Source organism: Dipodomys ordii, unplaced genomic scaffold (assembly GCF_000151885.1).
Source record: "Dipodomys ordii isolate 6190 unplaced genomic scaffold, Dord_2.0 Scaffold74, whole genome shotgun sequence".
NCBI lineage: Eukaryota > Metazoa > Chordata > Mammalia > Rodentia > Heteromyidae > Dipodomys > Dipodomys ordii.
Genome location: NW_012267290.1, coordinates 6,142,357 through 6,168,176, shown reverse-complemented (window position 1 = coordinate 6,168,176; position 25,820 = coordinate 6,142,357). Strand labels below are relative to the sequence as shown.

Genomic DNA, 25,820 nt, shown 5'->3' with positions numbered 1-25,820 from the left:
ATCGGCAAGCCATCTTTGTCTCCCTGTCGAAAAATCTGGGATGCTGGCTGACTTATTTCCATGGTCCACTAGCATTGCACTCCTGCCAATCATTAAATTATGTCTGACTGCGTCACTTTCCTAAGAAACTTTTTGACCCCTCAGAATGAAACCCACTTCCTTATCTTATGCAGCCATTATACCTTCTTTCATTCTGACTGTGAGTGACAGTCGGCTGTCACTCATGCCGACTTCTCTGAAATGGGTCCAGACTAGTGTGGCTCAGATGCTGTTGCACCTAACTTCAGGCAGAGAGCATTCCCTCACCTTTGCAGATGTGAGCTCAGGCGTCACCTGGGATGAGCCTGTCATGATACACACATTATGGAATTAGAAAATCCAACTTACCAGGAGCCAGAGCATTGTGTTATTGTCACTGTTTTGTCACATTGGCTAGCCAACATAAATAAAGTGATGAGTAGGCATGCTAAGTAATAATTTATTCTTTATAATCACTGAGCATATGCTCTAAATGAAACCTCTCTCTTGGTATGTATGTACGTACACAGACACATACACACACACCGCCACACTTTTAATGTAAGCTAACTTTTTACAGGAGAACAATGCCGTTTCTGGGTCAGGATTGGAGATCTCCTGGATGGAGCTGGATTAAAACTGAGGATGGTTGGAAAAGATGTGACTCTGGCAGCCCTGAGCTCGGAACTGAGAATAGACAGTATACTGTCAATCACAACATGTGAGTATTTTAGCTAAGGAATGAGTGCAGATTGCTTGACATCTACACATGAATGTTCCTTATTATTCAAAACATTTAATCCACACATAAGATATAGGTATTGCTATTAGCTGAATATGAGAGAATTGAAAGAGATTTCACAATACATTTGAGGGACATCATTGTATCTTACACAGGACCAAAGTTTTAAGTTTCTTTTCTATTCAGAATGTGCACTGATATAGTGAGTTTGCTCAGTGCTGAATGGCACACTGCCATTGTGAGTGTGCAGCCTCATCTGCACAGCCCTAGCATTGTTGCCCACCACATGTACATTCTGATGGTAGAATACTTGAGGCATCTCTGCACTCAGCCTACGGTTAATGAATCATGACTGCCCTTACCTTGTTGGCTGGAGGTGCCAGGTGCAGGAAGTAAGGCTGTGGGTCTGGCTGAAGTTGGGCATGTGTACTGATACAGTCTTGAGATATCATGTGCACAGGAATAGAACTCTGCTCACTGTTGATAATGTGGAAGCTTACAACTGTCTAGGGTCATCATTCTCTGGAGTGTCATGGGTCTAAGCATTTTTTATTGCAAATTTTTATGAAACATTTAATAAACGTGCATAACTTTGACATTGGATAGCTTTAGATCAGAGACCATTTTTTGCAGATTATTTTTTTGGTTATTGGTGGTGGTAGGGCCCAAACTACGGGCCTGGGCACTGTCCCTCAGCTCTTCAGCTCAAGGCTAGTGCTCTACCACTTGAGCCACAGCGCCACTTCAGGCTTTTTCTGCTTAGGTAGTGCTGAGGAATCAAACCCAGGGCCTCATGCATGCAAGGTAAGCACTCTACCACTAAGCCACCTTCCTGGCCCTATTTTTTGCAGTTTTTAAAGTATAAAGTAATTTTATATTAGGTAACAGTTAGGATGGGTTATAAAGTTACAGTTTTTAAAAAGCTTTAATTGAAATGCAGTGTTGCAGCTAGTTCTACCCCCCTCCCCCACATAACAACAGCAAAAAAAGAAAAACAAGCAATTATTAAAAAAAAAAAAGGATTGGAGAGTACAGTCCAGACATATTAGTAGCTCAGGGTCTCATGTGTCTTTGCTGAAAACTCATCTATCTACCCTCTTCAGACTTACAAACAAATCTTTGAAATAGTCATTGCTGTGCAGGGTAGAAAGGCGTTATGTTGTTACTAAGACAAAAGTATTCGAGCCACACTACCTGCCTTGGTGTGCTGGAAAGGAGCCATTGTGCACTGGTTTAACCCAAGTGACAGGTATTTTGATTGGGACACTAACGGCTAATTAAAGACGTGATTACTATGAAAGTTTACAAACAGGCAGAACAGAAAGACTTAGGTGAATATTAAGTACTACTTATTAACACTTATACATACTGAATTTTAATTTTGAAAGTATTTCTTCTTCTCTCCCACTTTGGTATACCTGAAAGAGTACATATCTTACAGTATAAAAACCACTACAGAAAAATTGTGTCCTTTCTCCCTTTTAAAATACTTTGTAAAAACAGCAAGTAGATGAATAGTTTCTCCAAAGTAGATGCTCTCCTTTGAGTTTTAGGGTGGTACTCCCCAGGGCATAACTCCCAAAGACCTCTGAGTCCAGTGGAGCCTACATTAATCCAGGCGGTGCCCAACAGCATCCAGGGAGAACATGAAGGTGGACCCTATAGCCTATGGAAGACATGTTCACTGCAGGCAGCCTACTCTGGGCTCAGCCAAGAGCAGATCAAGTCTTTGGGTCCGGTCATGGGACCTGAACTCTGGGCCTGAGCACTGTCCCTCAGCTCTTCAGCTCAAGGCTAGCGCTCTACCACTTAAGCGACAGTGCCACTTCCAGCTTTTTTTTCTTTTTGCTTATGTGGTGCTGAGGAATCGAACCCAGGGCCTCTGGCATGCAAGGCAAGAGCTCTACCACTGAGCCACCTTCCCAGCCCCAAGAGCAGAACAAGTCTGAATCCACAGGGTTGCCTCCCACCATGGACGTGTCCATGAGCATTCAGCTGTCTTATCACCTGCCTCACTGGAGGTCTGGCCACATACAAGATGTTCCCCCTCACTAGTGGAGCTGATTAGTCAATTTCTCTCTCTCTTTTTTCTTTGTCAGTCTTGGGGCTTGAATGTAGGACCTGAGCTCTTTTGCTCAAGGTGAGTGCTCTACCACTTTGAGCCACAGCGCTACTTCTGGTTTTCCAGTGTTTAATTGGACATAAGAGTCTCATAGACTTTCCTTTCCAGGCTGGCTTCAAACAATAAGAGGATCTCAGCTTTCTGAGTAGCTAGGAATATAGGCATGAACCGCCGGCACCCAGCCACCTGCTCTTTTTTGTATCCTGTTTCTGTGACACTATTTCTAGAGAATAGTGTTATTTCTGCCTTACTTTGATGTGTTTGTGGGCTAAGTTAGAAAAGGATTTCAGATTCAAAAGTGTTTCCATTCAATATTTGAACTAATGATAACAAACAAGAATAAGATTAAGTATGATTTAGAGGGCCAGGAATCTCAGTCCAGAAAAAAAAAATTGGCAAACCCTCATCTCAACCAATGAACCCAAGGCGCTGGTTTATAGCTCTAAGCCTGTCCCTGTGGGAGGTGTCGAGAGAAGGGTTGTGTTCCAGGTCAGCTCAGGCAAAAACACGAGACCCTGTCCAAAAAGTAGCTACAGCAAAAAGGATTGGGGATATAGTTCAAGTCATGGCAAGTATAAGGGCCTGAGTTCAAATTCAGTACCATCCCCACCAAAAATGATTCAAAGAACAATGAGTTTCCTTGGTAACATTTACTGCTGTGCTTGTTTCAGATACTCTTTTGCTTGTCTTGATAGTTTATGGCAATTCCCCATGTTGTTTCAGTCTCTTCTGAGCATGATAAACAGATTTGTGTGGAGACTCAGCACTGGTGAGAAAGGAGCTCTTACACAGTTTTCTTGTCAAGGAACAATGATGGATAAATACAAAATTGTGATGTCCTGAGTTCTGGATATAGTTCCCCCATATCTCTTCCAGCTACCTGCTTTCCACATTTCCTTTTTCCTTATTTGGAGACTGAAGCAGGCTACTCATTGCATTAAAAAATAATAACAGTTTTAGGCATATTTAGCTTGTTTAATTTTCTTTTTTTGGTTGTGGGTCTTGAACTCAGAGCATGAGCACTGTTCTTCATCCTCTGTGCTCATGGCTAGCCACTGTGCCACTTGAGCCGCAGCTCCACTTCTGGTTTTTGAGTGGTAAATTGGAGGTAAGAGTTTCGTGGGCAGTCTTCTGCCAGGGCTGGCTCTGAACCATGATCCTCAGATCTCAGCCTCCTTAGTAGCTAGGATGACAGGTATGAGCCACCAGTGCCCAGCCATGTTTAGTTTTGATAGTATAAGTTTCTGTTTATGGTTTTTCTTAGTATAAGAAACTCCCTTAGAAAAAAAAGGAAAGGTACTCAGGCTGTTATTACCTTGCCTATAAATTCCTAATCTCATTTAAAAAATATTAGAAAACTTTACATTTATTCAGATAGTAAAAATGTAAGCTACTTTCATCTGGTTCCATTAAGTGCCTTAACAACTGACTTGACTTTCAATTATTTTGAAAAATGCTTAGGGTAGCAGTAATTGGCTTAAATTAAGTCTTTGAAAATGTGGAGGATCATGGAAATATATTAGTTGAAGTGCTTAATCAAGTTTGGATCAGGAATTCTTGTTGTCTGATGTCATTGGGTATCATACTGACACGAGCATTTTTCCCCCAAAGCTTTTATAGTTTTGCTTATACTCACATTGTTTTAGTAAATTATTTTGATGTCTTTTGAAGTTTAAGAAACATTGGGAGGTGGATTTTAAAACACATCTAGGACTTTTTGGTGTAAGATTCTCAAAAGAACTAGGATATAGTTTAAAATACTCAAAATGAAAAAAACACATTAGTTACTTTTGGGTTTGAAGCTCATGATCTCTGAAAATTAATTCATACTTTTATGAATTTACTTTTAGAATTTAACATGATTTTAATTTTTGAAAATCAAATATTATGTTCTCTAACAAAAAGCCAAATGAAGTTCTCCCTGGAGAAAAAATGTTTTACAAAAATATGTCTTTATTTTAGTATATTGAATAGTGGAGAAGAAATATTCAATAATGAAGAATGTGAATATGCATCCAAAAAAAGGAAAAAAGACCATTTTGGAAATGATACAAATGCTCAAAGTAAGACCATTTCAATTCATAATTCTGTGTGTTACTTGTGGAGTATGTGAATATGCTAAATTGTTTTGTTAGTGCTATCTGATGATATGAAAGGTGATGCAGGTATATAGATGAGCACCATGTGCAGTGTTGCCCACTACGTTAATGACCACACTTCTTGCAACTATTTGAGTTGGTAAGATGTTCACAAACAGGAGATGGCAGTGTCTACACCACAATCAGTTTATCGTCTGCATGGCTAAATGTTACTCTGAACCCACTCTGTTCCTGAGAGGGATGAGGACCTAGGTGTAGGGTCATTGAGGGGTCAAGGGAGGAGCTAAAGATTGGGATGCAGGATGTCACGCAGGTAGAAGGGTACAGAGTAGGGCTCTCACAGATGCCCACTGCAGTGTGGGTTAATAACATCTGAAAAGGAGTAAAGAAGGCAGGGTCACTTGGAGAACCCTTGTGATCCAAGATGCATGGACTCATTTAATTGCATTTTCTGAGCATTTATATTTTGATATGAGTATGACCATTGATAATACCAATTTTCTTCTAAGTTACTAAGAGAAAGTACTTGGATTTTTTTTATTTAAAAAATTATCTTAAAGGGATTTCAACTCCACATGTCAATTTATGAGCATGGTGCATTTTGAACAGTTCTCCCCGTCTCTCCCAACTACAAAGGACATGGTGTTTTCTTTCTTTCTTTTTTTTTTTTATTGGCCCGTCGTGGGGCCTGAACTCTGGGCCTGAGCACTGTCCTTCAGCTCTACCACTTGAGCCATAGCGCCACTTCTGGCTTTTTCTGCTTATGTGGTACTGAGGACTCAAACCCAGGGCCTCATGCATACAAGGCAAGCACTCTGCCACTGAGCCACCTTCCCAGCCCCATGGTGTTTTCTTAAATCATTCTTTTCATGTGGAAGTATGGCAACTCTTCTTTACTGATATCAGGAAACAAGGCATTTCTTTTTACTAAGTAAAATCATATCTCACAGATAACACGTCATAATTTTATTAGCTTATCCAGTTATTAAAATTCCTTTAAATTTTCATTTTGAAATAATTTGTCATGCTTTAAAAGTAGCTCACTTTTATTCTAGGTTTTTATCGTGAAAAATGGATCTATGTCCATAAAGAAAGCACAAAAGAAGTAAGTGATATTTTAAATAAAAGTATATTTAAAAATAATAGTATACTGTATTGCTTCTGTTAATTATGTCATGTTAAATCATTTCTTTTACAGTATCAAATCTGGTTCACATTGTAACAGATAAATACATGTTAAGAACTTTTGAAGCATTGAGTACAATTATGATGGGCGTGTGTTTGAGTATGTGTTGTGTATGTTGTTTGTGTATGTGTACTGTATGCTGTTGATCTTTGAGGTGTGATATGTATGGCACTCTATGGTATTTGTGGTACATGGTATCTGTAGGGGTTCGTGCATATGTGCTGTGTGATGTGTGTGGCACGTGCATGTATATGGTGCATGGTATTTGCATCGGTATGACGTAGTATGGTATGTATGTGTGTGGTTAGTGGCATATGCGTACATATGGTGTATGATGTGTATGTATGTATGCTGTTGGGTGTCATGTTTGCACGTGTATACTATATGTATAGCTGTGGTATTTTATATGTATAGTGTGTTTGTGTATGATGTGTATGTGGTATGTGTTTTGTGTGTAGTATGGGCACATGTGTGATATTTGTGAATATCTGCCATGTGTGGTATTTGTTAGATGTCTGTGTTTAGCCTGTGCTAAGTGCATACTACGGCATGTACAGGTATCCAGGATAGAGTGTATATGATATGTTTGTATATATGCATATGAGCAATGTTTATGGCATGTGTTATACATGTGTATGCATACATCTCTGAGTCAGCAGGTCTTTACACCCAGTGTATCAGTTAGCATGAGCTGGAGATGTGGTTGGTAAGGGTTTTCTTCACTTGGTATCATGTATTTGGGGATATGTCATGTGTTTTGGAGAATCTTTGAGCCCATCATTTCCTATGGAGGTGGGCTATAGGAAACCTTGTTGAGGTTGGACCTGCCTACAGAGCAGTTTGAACTATCTCTATCATTGATTGCCCACCTGCTTAAAGCCCTTTTTTTTTTTTTTTTGATCAGTCATAGAGCCTGAATTTGTGCCTGGGCACTGTCCCTCAGCTCTTCAGCCTAAGGCTAGCACTCTACTACTTGAGCCACAGTGCCACTTCCGGCCTTTTCTGCTTATGTGGTGCTGAGGAATTGAACTCAGGGCCTCGTGCATGCAAGGCAAGCACTCTACCTACCACTGAGCCACCTTCCCAGCCCTTAAAGCACTCTTTTGATAGCTTTGGTCAACAAACCACTCTGTTACCCAATTCTGTATTTGGAATCAAGGAAGCCTAATTCTTTTTATTATAGCTGTGAAATTTCACATTTGCTCTGTTTCAGAGCAGTTGGGGAAAATAACTTCAGGATAGGGTAGGGTAAGTTACACATTCCAGGAACATTAATAATTTATATGCTTAAGTTAGCCCACTTTTCTAGAAGGAATTAGATTTTAAGAAAGAAAACTTACTTAACCCTATATGGTAAATGGAATATAACCTTACTCTGATCCTTGACATAAACTTTTAAGTCACCATTGAAAGACCAACAAAACAGTGTATAAAGAAACAATAAGCAAAGCTTGAGCTTGTAAAAGACTGTTTGCTACTTCATCTATTTTATGTTGCCACACAGATTGTCTGGTATAAACGAAATGAGGAATTTGTTGGACAACTGAAGAAATGTCCCATAAACCTTGGGACAGAGTACTGATGGCCTCAGAAAAATCCTAGAACTAGTACTGGTGGCTGCCAAGTCTGCATTCCATCAGAACCCTCCTGCTTGCACCTGGTATAGATCAGCTGGCCAAGGAAGGCAGACACATTTGAGTGATACACTCTGATCAGATCCAGTTCTCATTGTTAGATGGTGCCTACCTTCACTCTCAGAGAAGAAATTAAAGAAATTACCTCAGTGTCCTTTGCTTCCCCCCAGATCCAGAAACACCCTGCACATAGCAGTCGCTTAGTTAATGTGTATGTTGATGTTTCATGGGAGTACATGATGTGTGCACAAATTAGGACTGTTCTTGAGTTGGACATTAAGACCAGGCAGGTCTCCCTAGTTTCTTCATGGAGGTCAGCAGATGACTGCCACCCTTCTTTCCCTGGTCAGCTCTACTCATCTGTTTGAAATTCAAGGAATCATCTATTTTGGCTTCTGTTGATTGTCCTTCAGATTATCTGTCCCTTCAACTCTACCTAGAAAATCTGTTTATCAAGTGAAGTATTTCAGGTTCAGAAGGTGGGTTCTGAGCCTGAAGTGAACTCTGCACAAACTGGTTACAGAACAGGAACTGTTGTGGAAGGTTGCACAGCACAGTGGGAGACCAGGGAAAACCCTGTTTCATCTTGGATCCTTGGGCTTGTGCCTTGCATTCCTAGCTATAGTACAGACCCTCGGAAGGGAAATTCTACGCCTGGTGGTCACTCCGCATCAACTCCAGAAGAAGCACAACTTGGAATACTTCTCTTTGTCTTCCATCAGCAGTAGTATGAAAAAAAAGTCAATGTCCCATGTCTCATTTACACGTAAATGGCTGAATTCTAGTATTTCTCTAATGTTAATCTTCAGACTGGAAAAGGGTGCCCTCTGTCAGACCTCTGAGAAGTGTTCAGATAGCCTACCTGGCATCACTGTCAACTCCAGGTCTCCCCCACTTCCTTTCAGAGGCACGGCTACTGTACCCTGGGAGAGGCCTTCAACCGACTGGACTTCTCCAGTGCAATTCAGGATATCCGAAGGTTCACTTATGTGGTCAGAGTAAGTATTTTATTCAAAAACAGCTTTGAAGACTCTTGAAAAATGTTTGAAGGTTACAAATGTGAGGTATTAAGAATGCTCTTGGCAGCTATAGAGAGGCTACTTGTTTGCTATATAGTTAAAGAAAAAAACAAGAAACAAATGAAAAAGAACACTGAGGAAGCATGTAGAAGTTGGGGTTTGTGGACACTGGTATGTATGTTGGATCGCAGACCTCCAGGAGAGTGAGCACTTGGGCTCTGCAGGACTTGAAGGTACCACCTCCAGTCTTCCTGACTTACAATATCATGTGGTCTTTCTCTGAATTTTCACATGCATTATCACTGTGGATGACCTTTATTTCATAGAGAAAGAGGAAGGTAGTAGAGAAAAGTTGTTGTATTCTCAAAAACACCTTGCAGCATTAACTTTTATAAGGAAATGTCTATCTTGTGCTACATTCAAAAGGAAAAGATTGTCATCAAGGGTTCCCACTTACTATTTGCTTTTGTTCTCATGGAGACTATTCACTATATCTCACTGACCTCACTCTATTACAGGTAAAAGACAAGTAGTGGTTTTCCAAATTTACTTTGTTTCTAATGGTGTTTGATATACTAGGAATACTTTCTCTTAATGTTTACAGGCATTTGTAACTGTTGCTAGTCAGACAGAGATGTGGGGATAAGTAGCTGTTGGCCTTGCTGGTTTTGAGATATGATGTGATTCCACACAGTACTCATGGGTGTCTGGGGAAATAATACCATGGCTCCTCACATCCGCCTACACAGAGCTGCTATAGGCTGCTTCCTCCTGGAGAAGGTTACAATGTCTCTCTCTGTAGGTACCTCCTTTCTAGAAATAGAACTGAGACTTCACTCTGACTAGTTGAAATGTTTGGAGTTAATAGCTAGGAAAGATTCAGGCCTTCCTACTACTTAGTCTTCACCATGTCTTTGCTGGTTGAGACCACACTTCAGTGCCTTTTCAGTGTTGGTTCTTGATTATCTGTCTACAGAAAAGGATTTGATTCTTAAGAAGGGTAGAGGAAGCCGCTCCTGGCAGTCTCCAGACCTCTACCTTCTTGCTTACTGAGTAGAAGGTCCAGGCAGCCAGTGCTTTGGAGAGACCAGGTCACTGTTTTACCAATTCTAGTCAGCTGAACTACATCAGGATTTTTGTTTTACCTGTATACTGCACAGTTATTATTTGTTAAGTAGTTTTTCTTCAAATTGACTTTAAAACAGAAATGACTACCTTAGCTTCATCTTAAACTATAATATTTCTAGTAGCTGTAGAATGATAAATGTGTTGTTTCCTAAAATTGGTACATGTTAGGGGTGAAAGCATTTAAGAATTATAAATTTTGTGTACCTTAATTTTGGTTATTTAGAAAATTAGCTCATCTTAGGAAGTGGCACTGTGGCTCATGTGGTAGAACACTAGCCTTGAGCTAAAGAGCTGAGGGACAGCACCCAGGCCCAGAGTTCAAAAAACTCACAGAAAATTAGCTCCTCTTAAGTGTGTCCTAGCTGGGCACTGGTGGTTCATGCCTGTAATCCTAGCTATTCAGGAGGCTGAGATCTGAGGATTATGATTCAAAGCCACCCCAGGCAGGAAAGCCCATAAGACTCTATCTCCAATAAAGCACTAGAAAACTGGAAGTGACGCTGTGGCTCAAGTGATAGAGCACTCACCTTGAGCTGAAGAGCACGGGGACAGTGCCCAAGCCCAGAGTTCAAGCCCCATGACAGACAAAAAAAAAAAAAAAAAAAGTGTGTCCTCGACTGCCTGTAGATGGTCCAGGACCCATTATATCCAGTGTCAGTCAGTCAGGTACTCCAGAGTGGTGTGGTTTGGTTAGCACCTAGCCCTCCTTGCAACATCTACTTGTGGTTTTTCCCTTGGGTCCTTCTGAAGTTGAGTTGGTTATTCTTGTCTTCATTCTAAGTTTTTGAAGGTATTTTATTAGAATATTTCAGTTGTAGCTGGGCACTTATAGCTCTAGCCTGTAGTCCTACACAGGAGGCTGGAGTCTAAAGATCACAGTTTGAAGCCAGCCTGGGCAGGAAAATCTGTGAGACTCTTCAATTAACCACCAAAAGCCAGAAGTGGAGCTGTGTGGCTCGAGTGGTACAGTGCTTCCCTTGAGCAAAAGAGACTCAGGGAAAGAACTGAGGCCGTGTGTGTGTGTGTGTGTGTGTGTGTGTGTGTGTGTGTGTGTGTGTGTGTGTTAATGTTATAAAGGGGTGTCATCATGACAAAGCCTGTTTTACTTTTCTGTAATCCATTTATTTCTTTTCTGGGCTTTACCACAAGATTTTACATGTGCATATATTATATTTCAATCACATTGACTTCTTTTGCTATCTCTTTCCTTAGCAAACTAACTACAGCTCTATTTAGTAGTGAGTTTCTTTACTCCACCTTTTAATGTAGATTCGGTGTATTTGAATATTAATATTCAGCCATCGTTCTTTTTCCCTCTCTCATTTCTCCTTATCCCCCAAACATAGCAAAGGGTTTTACAGTCTGCTTACCTTTTTCTTTCATCTGTTCTTTAAGCTATTGCAGCTCATTGCAAAATCCCAGTTAACTTCATTGAGTGGTGTGGCACAGAAGAATTACTTCAACATTTTGGATAAAATCGTTCAAAAGGGTAAGGTGATCACTAGAATGTTTACTACTTTAAATATTTGGAAATTTGGATTCTCGTTCTTTCCCCCTTTCCCTCCCCGTATATATGCAGTCAAGAATAATACTGTGAGTTCTGTGACGACAACGTGCAGAAAGATGGATCTTCCATCTCCAGAATCTTCATGTGTCTGCTGTTTACCTTTGCATGCAGAGGGTTCATCATGATAGGAGAGGGAGCCAATTCCAGAGACACCCAGTCCTAAAAAGTCATTTTACCAGTTTCACTTAATGCAGCTAGCTAGTTCCATACTTTGCAAGATCATGGCTTATTAATTTACACATCCAGTAAACTAATTATTTAATGTAGCCCAGTGATGGACGTTATGCCTGTAATTTCAGCTACTTGTGAGGATGAGATCTGGAGAAATGCCACTTGAGGCCAGCCTGGGTAGAAAAGTCTGAGATATTCTACCTCCAAAATAACCAACAAAAAGCATGAATGGAGACACTGGTGGCTCAAGTGATAGAGCACTAGCTGGGCTATCAAGGCATGCAAGTGCAAGGCCCTGGATTCAAGTTCTGGTACTGACAAAAGAAAAAGAAGAAAATTACTTAATAAGCTTGCATTAATTAACACATAGCTATTAGTAAAGGAAACTAAATTTTGCACAATTAGCTTACACACATAGACAGTTTTAGCATGTATAACCCATTTAGACGTATTCTCTTACCGATTTATAAAAGAATAGTTTTATTGTTAAAGGTCATAGAGTTCATAAGCAATGTAGATCAAGATAATGATAACTGTCATTGTGAAGATTAAAAGGTATTTGTGACTTAAAAAATTATTCTCTTGGCTGGGAAGGTGGTTCAGTGGTAAAGTGCTTGCCTTGCATGCATGAGGCCCTGGGTTCGATTCCTCAGGACCACATAAACAGAAAAAGCTGGAAGTGATGCTGTGGCTCAAGTGGTAGCGTGTTAGCCTTGAGCTGAAGAGCTCAGGAACAGCATCCAGGCCCTGACTTCAAGCACCAAGACTGACCAAAAAAAAAAAAAAAATACTCTCTTTATGACAAGTTCATAAGAAAACATGCACTTAACACATTTAACGGAAAAACTGTAGATCCAACTGAAATTTACTAGCAGGTAAAATTAAAGTTTTAAAATTTCTCGTCATTATTTGTAAAACCTAAAAAAAAATACCACTTTTGGGTTGTGGTGAAATTAGATCCTTCTTTTTCATTGAGGTAAAATAGATATAACTCAGGGCTGGGAAGGTGGCTCAGTGGTAGAATGCTTGCCTTGCATGCATGACATCCTGGGTTCAATTCCTCAGCACCACATAAGCAGAAAAAGCCAGAAGTGGCTCTATGGCTCAAGTTGTAGAGCGCTAGCCTTGAGCTGAAGAGCTGAGGGACAGCACCTAGGTCCAGAGTTCAGGCCTCATGAGAGACCAAAAAAAAAAAAAAAAGATATAACTCTTATTTACCTCTCTTTTTAAAACTTTATTTATTATTATTATTATTGGCAATCCTGGGATTTGAATTTAAGGCCTTGGACTTGATATGAAAATGCTGTACCACTTGAGCTATACTTCAGCCCAAAATTTATCATTATCATAAAAATGTGTGTCATAATTCCCTTTTTAATACTTCATTATATGTAGGGATAGCATTATGTTCATCCATCAGTGGACACTTGTGAAACTCTTTCAATCCACATTTTTCTTTATTCCAGTTCTTGATGACCACCAGAATCCTCGCCTAATAAAAGACCTTCTCCAAGACCTGAGCTCTACCCTCTGCATCCTTGTAAGAGGGGTAGGAAAGTCAGTGTTAGTGGGAAACATCAATATTTGGATTTGCCGCTTAGAAACTGTTCTTAGCTGGCAGCAACAGCTACAGAATCTTCAGATGACGAAGGTATGGATTTCTTGCATTAAAAAAAAATATTTTATGTTCAGTCAGCATGTAATAACTTCTACATGCCTAGAGGGTACAGTGTGATTCTTCAGTATACAATGTATAATATGAGAGGATAATTAGCATGTCCATCAACTTAAACATTCATAAGTACTTTGTGTTAGGTACATTCAGAATCCTATATTGTCTTTTTTAAATACTAAATTAATATCAGCCATCGTTTTACTACTATACCATGCAGAGTTAGTAGTTACTCCTACACCCAGCTGCACCTTGGACTCCATCCAACATCCTGCTTCTTCCCTCTTTCTCCACACCCTCTCCAGGTGCTTAGAACCACTGTTCTACTCTGTACTTTGGAATCATCTTTTTAGCTTCTATATAAGTGGGATAGTGCTCTATGTGTCTTTCTGACTTCTCTCACTTAATATAAAACCAAAAGTAATTCTGAGTAAAAAAGAACACTGCTGTGGGGGTATCATAACACCAGACTTCAAATTAAATCATACAGCCATAGTAACCAAAACAAGTTGATACAGGCACAAAAATAGACCTAAAGATCAATGGAGCAATATAGAACACTCAGTAATAAAACCACACATCCACAGCCAGCTAATTTTGGAATGCCTTGCCAAAATTTGCAATGGAGAAAAGACAGCTTCTTCAATAAATAATTCTGGGAGAACTGAAACTGAACCCCTATCTCTCACCCTGTACAAAAATCAACTCCAGTATTTTCACAATAAAAAACAATCAACTCCAGATGGATCGAAGAACTTGAAGTAAACCTGAAACCTTAAATATAAAACCTAATAGAGAGAAATGTAGAGAATACCCTAGAAGTCAAAGCACAGGTAAATAGTTTCCAAATAAGACTCCAGTTGCCCAGAGAGTAGTAGCAAGACTGAGAGTAATCAAAGAATTTTTATACAGTAGCCATCACCATAACCAAGAGACAGCACACAATGGGAGAAAGTCCTCACCAGCTATTAAACAGATAAAGGATAAATATGCTGCACATTATACCAAAAGCTCAAAAAATTAATCCCGTTACTAAATGGACAATCACCAGGTAGTTGCAGTGCTCAGTGTACTGTGTGTGGAACTCTTCTCCACTCCAGAGTGAGGAGGCGTGGCTTCCAAAGGAGTTCCAGCTGCTGAACCAGTCTTGTGTGCGTGGCAGGCTCCAGTGAAGAGCAGTCACAGCTTCTGCTGTGATCTTGTCAGATGACTGTAGGCTTGAAAGCATGTCTCCATGCTCTAGGAAGACCTAGTAGGAGGGGGATAAAGAGGACAACCCTGTACGCATGGACTAAGTATTGGCTATATGAAGTGGCAATGGGCGTGAACTAAGTTTTATAGGCGAGGTTAATGGGATGGTAGAATGAGGTGTGTGGGGAAAAAATAGTTAATGTTAGCCTAGAGATGGAGAAAGTAACGTGAGGAGAGTTGAGTAGGCGCAACACACGTGCATGCACACACACAAATGAAAATCTAAGCAACAGACATGACAAAGTAAACCAAGGGGAAAAACGAGCAAGACTCAAAGCAATTGCACCAAAAAGTAAAAACGATGTTTATATTCAAAGTCTACTTGTAGATAAAAGGAAAGGCTTAAGTGGGGAAGGAGATAATATGATTTGAAAGAGACTATTAAAAGTCAGGTTTAGGATTCATAGCTAGAGAATAGGTAGGAATTTTCCATGGTTCTCATATACTACTTACCCAAGAGACTGCTTTAGTTCTGGATGTGAGGAGTTTTCCCCATCAGCAGATCTTACATTGAGTCGGGACAAGCCCTTCGTAGTTGCATCTGATGTCTCTGTTGGGTAACACTACAGGGTACCAAGGCAGCTTCACAGCCTGTTTTCTGGAGAGGCTGCCTTTAAGGACAGATTGTCCTGGAATCTTTGAACTGCCTCTTCATTTTTTTCTACTGTACAAACTATGGCCACCAACCTAAGGTAGCTGAGTCTCAGGCATGTACTGGTCTTACTGAGGTGCCACCACCTAGGTGTCTCTGCTGTCTGGCTAGACAAGGACTCCCAATCCTCCATCCGGGCACTGCCTCCCAGCTTCTGACTGTTAAGCTGGCAGTGTAGCTTCCATAGCTTTAACTTTTCTGCTGGTCCATCTTGGACCTTCTGCTCTCTCTTTACACACCTCTTTTAACTGGTTTATACCCAAGTTCTTGGGCAGAGTGTCCTGTGAAATGTTAGGTGGTGACTGTGCCTGGTCTCAGGGCTCAAGTTGAGGGCTCTGTCATTCTCTGGGATACAGGAGAACACGGAATGTCTTAGTTCTCCAGTGCAGCCTCACAGCAGATGAACCACTGCCTCCTAGGCTCCTGTGCTAGGGACAAGGCTCGTCACGTGTATGTGCTTTTCCTTCAGCCAAAGACGGCAATCCCTCACTGGGACCATCTGATTTTTACGTGGTGTTACCCACGTTTTGTTCCGCTTCCCAGAGAGCCAGGAGCCAGCTCCAAATTCCTTGCAGCTTTTCTTCTGTTGTGATTTCTTGTCTTTCTGCTGCCTCCTCCATGGGCTCTCCTTTCCTCCACTCTTTCCTCAGAATCGGGTCTCTTTTGTGTCACTGGATTCTTTTTCATAGTGTTAAAGGGACAGTTATTTTGTATCCACCATCTTGCTCTACCTCCTTAATCAGTGGAAGTTCTTCATCCCCTGTTTTTACTGTAGATATATAGGGTTATTTCTGGGCTCACTATGCTATCCTATATGTGGCCTATATGTCTGTTTGAAGCCAGGACTATGCTGTTTTGTTACTATTACCTTACTGCTTCGATTCAACTTGGGGCCTTACTCAGCCTCACAACTCTTACGTTGTCCTGTAGCAGTCAACCTTTTGTAGAACAACCATTTGTTCTCTGGCTCCCATGAGGAAGGAATAGTTTATATGGCTGAAATCATGTCCATCAGCAGCTAGAAGGCAGGGAAGTGCTGGAGAAGTATGTGTAGTCTCAGGTTTGTGAGCTGAATGGGGATGGAGATAGAACTGTATACCTTATTGCTGCGATTAACAGTGAGACACAGACTACTTCAGAAGTGCTGGGAGCAGCTCTTCCTGCGCCCTGTGATGGATGTGTTACTGGTAACCATGTCACTGTGTGCACGTGAGTCAGATGTACTTCTGTGCACCATAGATACATACAGCTTGTGTCAGCTAAGACAATAAAAATAAGGGTAAAACATGAACATACACAAAATGAGCAAGTATGAAATATAAACTACTTAAATTTGTAACTATGTATGTGAGAATATTTAAAGATAACAATTAAAAGTAGATATGAGTAGAGCGGGAAGGAACTTGAAGATGGACCTTCCACCCTCCACCGGGCTGAAGCATAGTAGTCATGCTGTCCTGCATGTGGTAGTGAGGCTGGAGTGGAGGCTCTGGCGTTGGCACAGAGCTGCCGCATCCCGTGACCCTCACCTCACTCACCACATGTCTTCATTGCCTTCACAAAGCATGTCTGTTTTCAGCAGCAGCTGCAAATTTGAGAGCCCACCATACTCCATGTATTTTCCTAAACACAGTAGTACAGCTTTTACCTCCTTGCATTAGAGTGGAGGTAGCATGTGTGTAGGTGTTCAGCCTTCCAGTCTTGGGCAAATTGCCATGTGTGTGAAACCCTTGCGGTCAGGGTACTTTACCGTAGCAACACTGTGAAGTGTCTGTTCCAGCCTGGCCCTCAGGTGTCTGAGTGATACGCTGGCTGTGTTTCCTTTCAGCAGGTGAATACTGGCCTCACACTTAGTGACCTGCCCTTGCACATGCTAAACAACATCTTGTACCGCTTCTCAGATGGGTGGGACATTGTCACCCTGGGCCAGGTAACGCCTACCCTGTACATGCTCAGTGAGGACAGGAGGCTGTGGAAGAAGCTGTGTCAGTACCACTTCGCTGAAAAGCAGGTGAGTCCCTTCCAGTGCTCTTGGGTACAGAGCTGGCGGGTCTTGCGAATGCTCGGGATGGGTGAGTGCTTCATTTCCAGAGGTACAGAGCAGTCCTGTACTGCTGAGGTTGCTTAGTTCTCTCTTTTCATAATCAGAAACAACTGTGATTCTAAAAATAGCCTAGAACCAATTAGCACAACCAGAATGGGGTCCTGTCCCACCTCCTAGTGACAGGATGGCCTGGGTTCCTTTACCTGACAGGTTAATTCCAGCTCTGTTCTCTCTGCCTGATGTGGTCCTGGAATAGCCCGGCTCTGCCCCCTTGGCAACAGCACCATCTCCAGTATCCTCCAGAGCGCATGTTGCCCACTGGTGACTCTCCTCCATGCAGAGAAGCTGATATTCTTGTTCTTCCTACTTCTTTGCAGAGCCTGACATCCCTGACCACGGTTAGGGCGAGGGAGGGCAGATGGCATGTCCTGTACCTCATGGTGAACATGACCATGGACAGGTGTAGACACAAGGAGAGAGCACCCTTTGTGTGAAGAGGGGAATGAGTTAGAGGCTGAACCATGCCAAGGATCCTTGTCCTCAATCTAGTGACCTCAAGAAAGATCGCAAAGCATTTGGAACATTGTGCAACTTTTTAAACATTTTTTATTTTTCATTGTTATAAAGCTGATGTATATGGGGGGGGTTTACAGGTACATAATTCGGCTCATTTCCTTTCAGAAAGTGTCACCCTTCCTTTCCTCCCTCTCTCCCAGTTTATCCCTCCATTGTGCAACTCTTTAAAAACCCTCTGATGCTGCCTGAAGAGTAGACTGTCAGAAGCTCAAGGTGGATCACTGTGTACAGTGGTGGATGAGGCATTGTTCACAGGGCCAGCTAGGAAGACCAGGAGGAGCAGTGGGATCTGCCCAGGGAAAGTAGGGTGGGAAGAGGGTCCCAGGCAGAGAGAGCAGGAGACATCTCCAAGGAGCCAGAGGCTGTGGGTGAGAGCTCAGGGAGAAGAGAAGGGCCCCATCCCAGGGATGGATAAAGCCGATGGGGCTTTGAGAAGCTAAGGCCTGAAGACTGCTAAGTGAGCTTGTAAGGGAGAATGAAAAGAATTAGGCTACTCATCTGAGCAGGAAATAACTTTCCAAATCACTCGTGGACATGTTAGCCATGCTTTCTCCCCACATCCCGTCCCAGTGTCTTGGTAACCATTATTCTACCCTCTATCTCTCTGAGATCAACTGCGTTAAATTCTAGATTGGTATTGGAAGTGGTGGATGCTTTGAATAATCTCTTGGAGGGAGGGATTAGAACTAAGGAAAGGAGAATGAGTGAAAGTCTGTCTGGGCTGGGCTCTGGTTATCATGTATGCCTGGACCCTCCCTTCCAAGGTCATTAACAGGGAGGCGAGCCAGGGCTTTGGCTGATGTGCTGAGCCTAGGCTAGACTGTATATGAAGTGCTGGCATCTTAAGGGTGTCTACTGATATCTGTGAAGTTCTAAAACTCCTTGCAGGCACACTTGAAAGAACCTAAATACTTGTTGTGCACCAATGTTTAATGTCTAACTAGAAGTTAGGTTACAAGTTGGAATTAGCAATTATAGGTACATACTTTTGGTGCATATTTTTTAATGAACTATAAAATAGCATTCAAAAGATAATAATCACCCTAAAAAAATAAGCATCTTAGAATGTGTTTCCATGAAATGGCACAGGTTAGACAGCCTCTCCCAGTGAAAGCCCAGTGCCATCCACAGTCTGAAGTGACACCGGAGGACAAGGCCAACAAGGCACTGGTTCAGCTCCTGGTGTGGCCATGAGATTCCATTTCAGAAAGACCACAAATAAGGGTTAGGAGAAAATCATTGACTTGTGAGAACAATGAGGAGGCACAGAGTTAGGAGGAATAACGAGGCACACTTGCTTTTGTGTCTAAGAACTAACGTTGCAACAGTGCTTGAAGGGTATAGACGTTTCTACAACATAGCCTGTAGCTGGTCCTCTTTATTTTTCTTCTCTTTTTTCTTTTTCTTTCTTTCTTTCTTTTTTTGTTTTTGTATAGTCTAAGACTGGGACTGGCCAGGGGCCGGTGGCTCATGCCTGTAATCCTAGCTACTCAGGAGGCTGAGATCGAGGATCGAGGTTCAAAGCCAGCCTGGGCAGGAAAGTCCGTGAGACTCTTATCTCCAATAAACCACTAGAAAACTGGAAGTGGCGTTGTGGCTCAAGCAGTAGAGCGCTCGCCTTGAGCTGAAGAGCGTAGGAACAGCGCCCAAGCCCAGAGTTCAAGCGCCACAACTGACCAAAAAAAAAAAAAAAAAGACAGGGACTAGAACTCAGTGCCCAGCACTTTTACTTATTGGCTAGTGCTCTGCCAACTGAGCCACACCTCCAATCCCAGGTCCTCTCTATTTTTCAACTATCCTCTTTTAAAAGCTTATTTGAAACAAGAATTCCTCATTGACTACATCAGAATTTCCAAACCAAGTCATCACAGGGCATGATTGAGTATGAGTGATAGTTTTTAATAATACAAGCAAAACACACTCTGCAGCAGCAAACCTCATCAGAGGCATCATTTTGCAAATAAGAAAGTTATGAAAATGGTTTTGTTCTCTGTGTCCAGCATACACATATGATTTACCTAGCTGTGTGCTTTGCTATCCCATCACAAGACTTTTGTGCAGCTCACTACAGCCAAGTCTGGGACATGATGATTTCCTTACAAGGAGATCCATACCCTTTCCCAGCCCTAGCAGCTCTTGGTCTACTTTCCATCTCTGGATAGCTCTGGTCTGGATGTTTGACATGAGCCAAACGATAAACACCACTTACAGTTTTATGACTGGCATGTTCCCTTCGCATAATGTCCTTCAGGATGGATGTGGTAATAAGGATAACTCCATTCCTTTTAGGGCTAAATGAAATTTTACTGTATGGGTAAGCTGTGTTTCATTTTTCCATTCACCAGCTATTAGGCATCTGGTTTGCTTACGCTTTGCTTCTACCTGTTAGGATTACTGTTGCCGGGAACATGCGTTGATAAGCTTGTGAATAGATGCATTTTATTTTCTCTCTGGTGGGTTCCTAGGCCTAGAGATGTAGGTTAAATTGTAGCTATGCTTAGCCTTTGGATGACGGGCAGACAGTTTCCCACAGGGGCTACACCGTTTTGTCCTTCCCCCAGCAGTACAAGGTCCCAGGTCTCTATGCCCTCCCCTTTCTGATTGCAGCCATCCTCATGGTACAAAGTGGCATCTCGGCATCCTGTCTGGCAGACTGATGTCTCCTCATGAGGTCATTAGCTGTGTCTGTGTCTTCTTAGGAGAAATGTCTTTTCAAGCGCATTGTTCATTACATAGTTTACACAAATCCTTCATCAAGCATAGGATACCTGTTATAGTAAGTATAACAGTATTACAGAGCCAAGTCTTTTCAGATCTGTTTCCCAGCTGCTTGCTATCATACAAATATTCCATGATTTATTTCACTTGTCCCTTATTGACTTAATACAAGTTAGTTTAATTACAAATAATAAATGCTTCATGTACTACACTGTCCTAAAAACAAAAACTAAGTACCTAGTATGTATTCTGAAAATTATTTTCTGATTCTGAACAGAATTTTGTTTCTTTAGTTTTGTAGACATTTGATCCTTTCAGAAAAAGGTCATATTGAATGGAAGTTGATGTATTTTACGCTTCAGAAATACTACCCAACTAAAGAGCAGTATGGAGACACTTTGCACTTCTGTCGGCATTGCAGCATTCTCTTTTGGAAGGTAATGCTTTTACATAACTCTTGGAATTAGCGGGTTGGAACATGGGGAAACACACTTTTCTATTTCACATGGAAAGGTAAAGGTAAGAATGGGAAACACTATTTGTAATGAGAAACTTAGATACATTGTACCAAATCTTAGGAAAGGGAGCAGGGGCCCATAAAAGTGCATACTTGTGCTTTGGGTCAGCAGTGAAAAAAACTCAATGCTGTGCTCCCCATTGTAAACATGGGTACCAAGAGACATGAAAGGACTGGTAGACTCCTTATGTCTGCTCCTGGGAAGAGTTCTGGGAGCCACACACCCTGTTCTGTCACAAGAGGAAGAATCGTTTCCTCATCTTCACATGCTTGGCCTCTGGTAACCCATCTGGAAGACTGGTCTGTCACATAAAAGGGCCAGGATAAGCCTTGATCCTCTTTTTCTCAAAGCTAAGGGTCATAAGGAAACATAGTCGTGAAACACTTACCTCATTTAGGGGATTAAAACAAGACCTTGGCACTGGAGGATCACATCTGTAATCCTAGCTACTCAGGCAGGTGTGATCTGAGAATCAAGTTTCAAAACCAGCCCAAGGAGACAAACCCCTGAGATTCTTATCTCCAATTAACAAGCAAAAAAAACCAGAAGTGGAGGTGTGGCTCAGATGTTAGAGCATCCTTGAAGGAAAAAGCCAAGCAGGAGTTAGAGGCCCTTTGTGGAAGCCCCAGTACACACACACACACACACACACACACACACACACACACACACGCACACACACACACAGGTGCCTATAGACAGAAGAGGTGCCATGTGTGGAGCCAGGTCCCACCCACTGTGGTATCCATTTCCTTGGGACTAGGCTACTTTCAGAAAATACATCCAGGACTGTTACTTCTCTGAATCATTCAAGGCCCTGAGAACCACAGGACATGTTTTCTGCTGTAGAGCCAAGTAGATGATATACTGTAATGTCTAGATTAAATTAATACTTTCAAGCACATTGTTTTATACTGTAGAGATAGTAAAAGTAATGGTATTTTCATGAGGAAAAATGTTGTTGATGTGATAGAAAACTTTCAATTTTGTATGCGATGTAAACATTTTTCTTGGAACAATTCCCAAGAATATTAAAGTGCTCTATCTGCTAAGTAAAAAAACACAAGCACATACTTTCTCCTCAGTTTTTGTGTTGCTTGGCAGTATAAGAATGTGTTGCTTAAGTCTCCTGGAATATATAAGCTCTGATTTTTTAAAATAGAGATGTTGGTTTGCTCTTTCCAGAAGAATCAGCCTGAACATTCTTGTATTTAGTGGCCCATTATATGATCATGTTGATAAAATCCAAATCCTTCCTAATGAAGAGTGGCAGGTGGTCAAGGTCACAGAGCGTCCATATGGCTCTGCTTCTTCACCCACCAACCTCCCAGAGGCTCAGTACCTTCTGTTTTAAGTGTAGAGAAGATTACTTTCCTACCTTAACTCCTGTACTGTTCAGCTACTCCCTTCTACCGCATTATGACCCATGATGCTCACCAAGGGCAGCAGCCTGTATAGAAAGCACAGACTTGAGTCTCAAGCCCAAGCCATCAAAGCCTCATAACCCCTGGAGATGGTGTACAGTATCTAGTATGCCTTCCAATGAATAGTGGTGGACCAAAAGACTGTAGGCTAATCAGGAATTAGGATAATTAGGCAGTGGGGGAGAGGTAGCTAGTTCTCACCTGAGCCCAGGTGGGGGCAGGAGACCAGTGTGTTCTGCACCATCTCGGCTTGTACCAGGTCTGTGGTTGCCACATTTGACAGTGCCACCCTGTCCTTGTGGGTCACCTTTCTCTGCTCCAGGCTGGTTTTTATTCTGCTTCAGCTTTACAGTATTGGAGCGATCATTGTTAACTGTCTACCTGCCTCTAAATACCAGGTCTGTGGGCCCCACCCAGGTCACTGGGCACTGTAAGAGTCAGTGTGCGCATGTTTCCACCCTAATCCTTGGTCTCCAACTATACAAAACTTGGTAAACTAAGGAAGCCAGGACTAAGACGTAGCATTTCCACGCCCCTTTCTTGTCTTAGCCGTTCAGTCGCTAAAAGAGAGGGCTGGGGACCTAGCAGTGATCCTGAGGCCGTGTGGGTGTCGGGAGCCAGTGTGGCTTCCTCAGTTGTCTATTTGAGAAACTTGGAGGAAATGGAAATATTTCTTCTGATGTCTTCAAGTCATAAAGCATTTGGGGTGTCTGGTGGTGACGTATGTTTTCATTCTGCCAGACTTTGTTTCCTGGTATTTAGTTATTTTCACAGACAATATACCTCAAACCTAAAAACCTAACTACATCTGGCTCTTTCTAATGGTGATTTTCCCTTTTTCCTCCACTGGCTGCATTACTTGCTGACTCTTTCTTCACGATTTCAAAGGACTACCATCTTGCTTGGTTGTTCAAGGTACTTCCGGTTGCCATGCATGCTGTTCCACCCTGTGCACTGCCCTTACCCTGAAGATCACAGGCTTGCCTAGGTCTTGGTGCCCACTGGCGATGGCACACTTGTCCCTGAAAGCTGACCTGGGAGTCACACCGCCTCAGTGTGGTCTGGAGGAGGCCACAGACGGCATGGCCCACTTCCCCTCCTGAAATGGTGTCAGTTCTTTCCATAAAATGTGTTTTGGTTTGTTTTTTCCTCGTCACTGCTATAAAAATACCGTTTCTGCTCCTCAATTGTAACTGCCACCAGCTCCCTTGCCACCTACTCTAGGAGCAGTGTTTATGGGGTCCCATCTGCCCTGTCTCTAGACAGGCCCCACACCCATTCCCTGGGTCTGTGCAACAAAGGAAACCAGGTTATCTGGGACCAGGAGGCAGGATGCAGAAGGGCGGGCTCTTGGGATCCAGATACCAGCAGCTTTTGCATTCCACGTAGGCTGACTCCTGATGCTGCCTCCTGTCCCACCGAGCGGGTCCCTGGGGGCTACTGAACACTGGGGCTGCCCTTGTAACTGTTCCCAGCCCAGGCATCTGTGTAGCGTAAGGCCAGGGTCCACTGAATGAATTGCTGATCTCTCTGGAAACGTGGCTGACAGTGGTGACAATGCACCCTAACTTGCCTTTTTTCCTTCCCGCAGGACTCGGGTCACCCCTGCACTGCTGCTGACCCTGACAGCTGCTTCACGCCTGTGTCCCCACAGCACTTCATCGACCTCTTCAAGTTTTAACAGCCACCCTCAGCCCTGTTGTCTCTGAACTTGTACCTTGTGTTTGCTGTGCGTAGCTCGTAGTAAGTGTTCTCTGTGACCAAAAGCAACGGTGGAGCCTGTGTCCAGCAGCATCTTTGAGGCCTGTACTTCTAGAAAGAACCAGAAAGAAAATGGGGAATGTCCCTCAGCAACTGTACAGTAAAATCGCACTGTTGTATGTTTCCATCTTTCAAGAATTGAGACACTGCAAACTGTTTGTACTTTCTGAAAACTTTTCTTCTAAGCATAGTAAAATTTGCAATTTTGTATATTTATAGATATGGATTAGAAAAAGATTTTTGGATTTTCAGCCCCACATTCTGTGCTGAACTGACCCAGACAACCAAGAATATGCTTCCTAATTGTCAAGTTAGGATATCCCATCCTGAAGTAAAGTAGGTGGAGAACTAAACAATTAACCTTGTAAATACATTGTGCAGAATATTTATTTTTCCTAAGGTATATTTTCACAGCTTCATGAGCTGTACCCACATATGCCCTCTCTGTGCTCAAAACAAATGTAGGGAAATGGGGGCATGTTCCAGTCACTTGGCTTGCAGATGACTGCGCCATCCATAGTCAGCAGTGTCTGGTCTCTGTTCCTTCCAGGTGCCTCTGCCCTGGACTGGGCTGTGAAGCCCAAGCCACAGTACACCCTCTGCCAGGGAATGGGAGCAGTCTAGGGATGTCTAGGCCTGACTTCTGTAGGAAACACAGTAAACCATGTTTATCTGCTGATTCAGCTTCATCAGGTATGAATCTTGATGAAAAAATGTGTTGTCCTTAAAATGTTATTTTATTTTGAAATAGTGCATGTCCATTTTAGAAAAATTTGAAAATAAAGTTGTATAAGATACAATTAAAATCACACTTATTTCTATCACACAGAGATAGTATGCTTGCTGGAAAGGCTATGAAAAATTGTCCCTCAGCTACCATAGTATACACATGTATACTTGCGTTTTTAACCAGGTGGGAAGACCTAACTATCACTACTTTAATATTTTCTTCTAAGAATATTAAATTTTGTAGCCACATATCTATAAATAAATATGAGAAATATTTTGGATTTTCAGCCTCACATTTTGTGCAGACCTGACATAATGGCCACGGCCAGCTCCTTATTGTCAAATGAGTCACAACACACACACCAGACCTCCGCTTGTGCATTGGACTCAGTTTTTCATAAAACCAGAAGCTTCATGTCTGCAGTTTGATAACTAGGAGAATTTGCCTGGATCTTAAACACCACTTGAAAATATGGTTGCAAAAACTCTTCCCTGTCAGAGGAGCCTCAGCGGGCAAGGGACTTGGCTTTTCTGACTGTCTGTCAGTGGCCGAAGAGTACCACACACATTCAGACTGCATGGTGCTGTTTCGGTAAGTGGGGACTTATTGTGAGGGCTTATTGTGAGGTTTAACATGCTGTCTTGTATGGCTCTCAGTAATTTTATGCATCTTTGCTTTCTTTCTTTCTTTTTGGCGGTTGTGGAGCTTGAACTCTGGGCCTGGGCGCTGTCCCTTGGCTCTTCAGCTCAAAGCCACTTGAGCCACAGCGCCACTTTAGGCTTTTTTTT

At 42.2% G+C, this 25,820-nt stretch overlaps 1 protein-coding gene across 3 annotated transcripts; it reads left to right on the top strand.

Annotated features, from left to right (window-relative positions):
* Nucleotides 1-311: 311 nt before the first annotated feature.
* Nucleotides 312-25,296, top strand: Fbxo25 (F-box protein 25). Of its 3 annotated transcripts, none has more exons than XM_013024266.1 (11): nt 312-390; nt 599-739; nt 4,845-4,945; nt 6,037-6,086; nt 8,707-8,799; nt 11,344-11,437; nt 13,153-13,337; nt 17,093-17,272; nt 20,893-21,036; nt 23,430-23,456; nt 24,133-25,296. In XM_013024266.1, exons 2-11 carry the CDS (start codon nt 606-608, stop codon nt 24,220-24,222), a joined length of 1,098 nt encoding a protein of 365 aa, XP_012879720.1. In that variant the 5' UTR covers nt 312-390; nt 599-605; the 3' UTR covers nt 24,223-25,296. The 3 variants fall into 3 exon arrangements, with proteins under 3 accessions (XP_012879720.1, XP_012879719.1, XP_012879721.1); XM_013024265.1 differs by having other exon boundaries at nt 17,090-17,272; XM_013024267.1 differs by lacking the exons at nt 312-390; nt 599-739; nt 6,037-6,086; nt 23,430-23,456 and having other exon boundaries at nt 4,877-4,945; nt 17,090-17,272.
* Nucleotides 25,297-25,820: the final 524 nt, after the last annotated feature.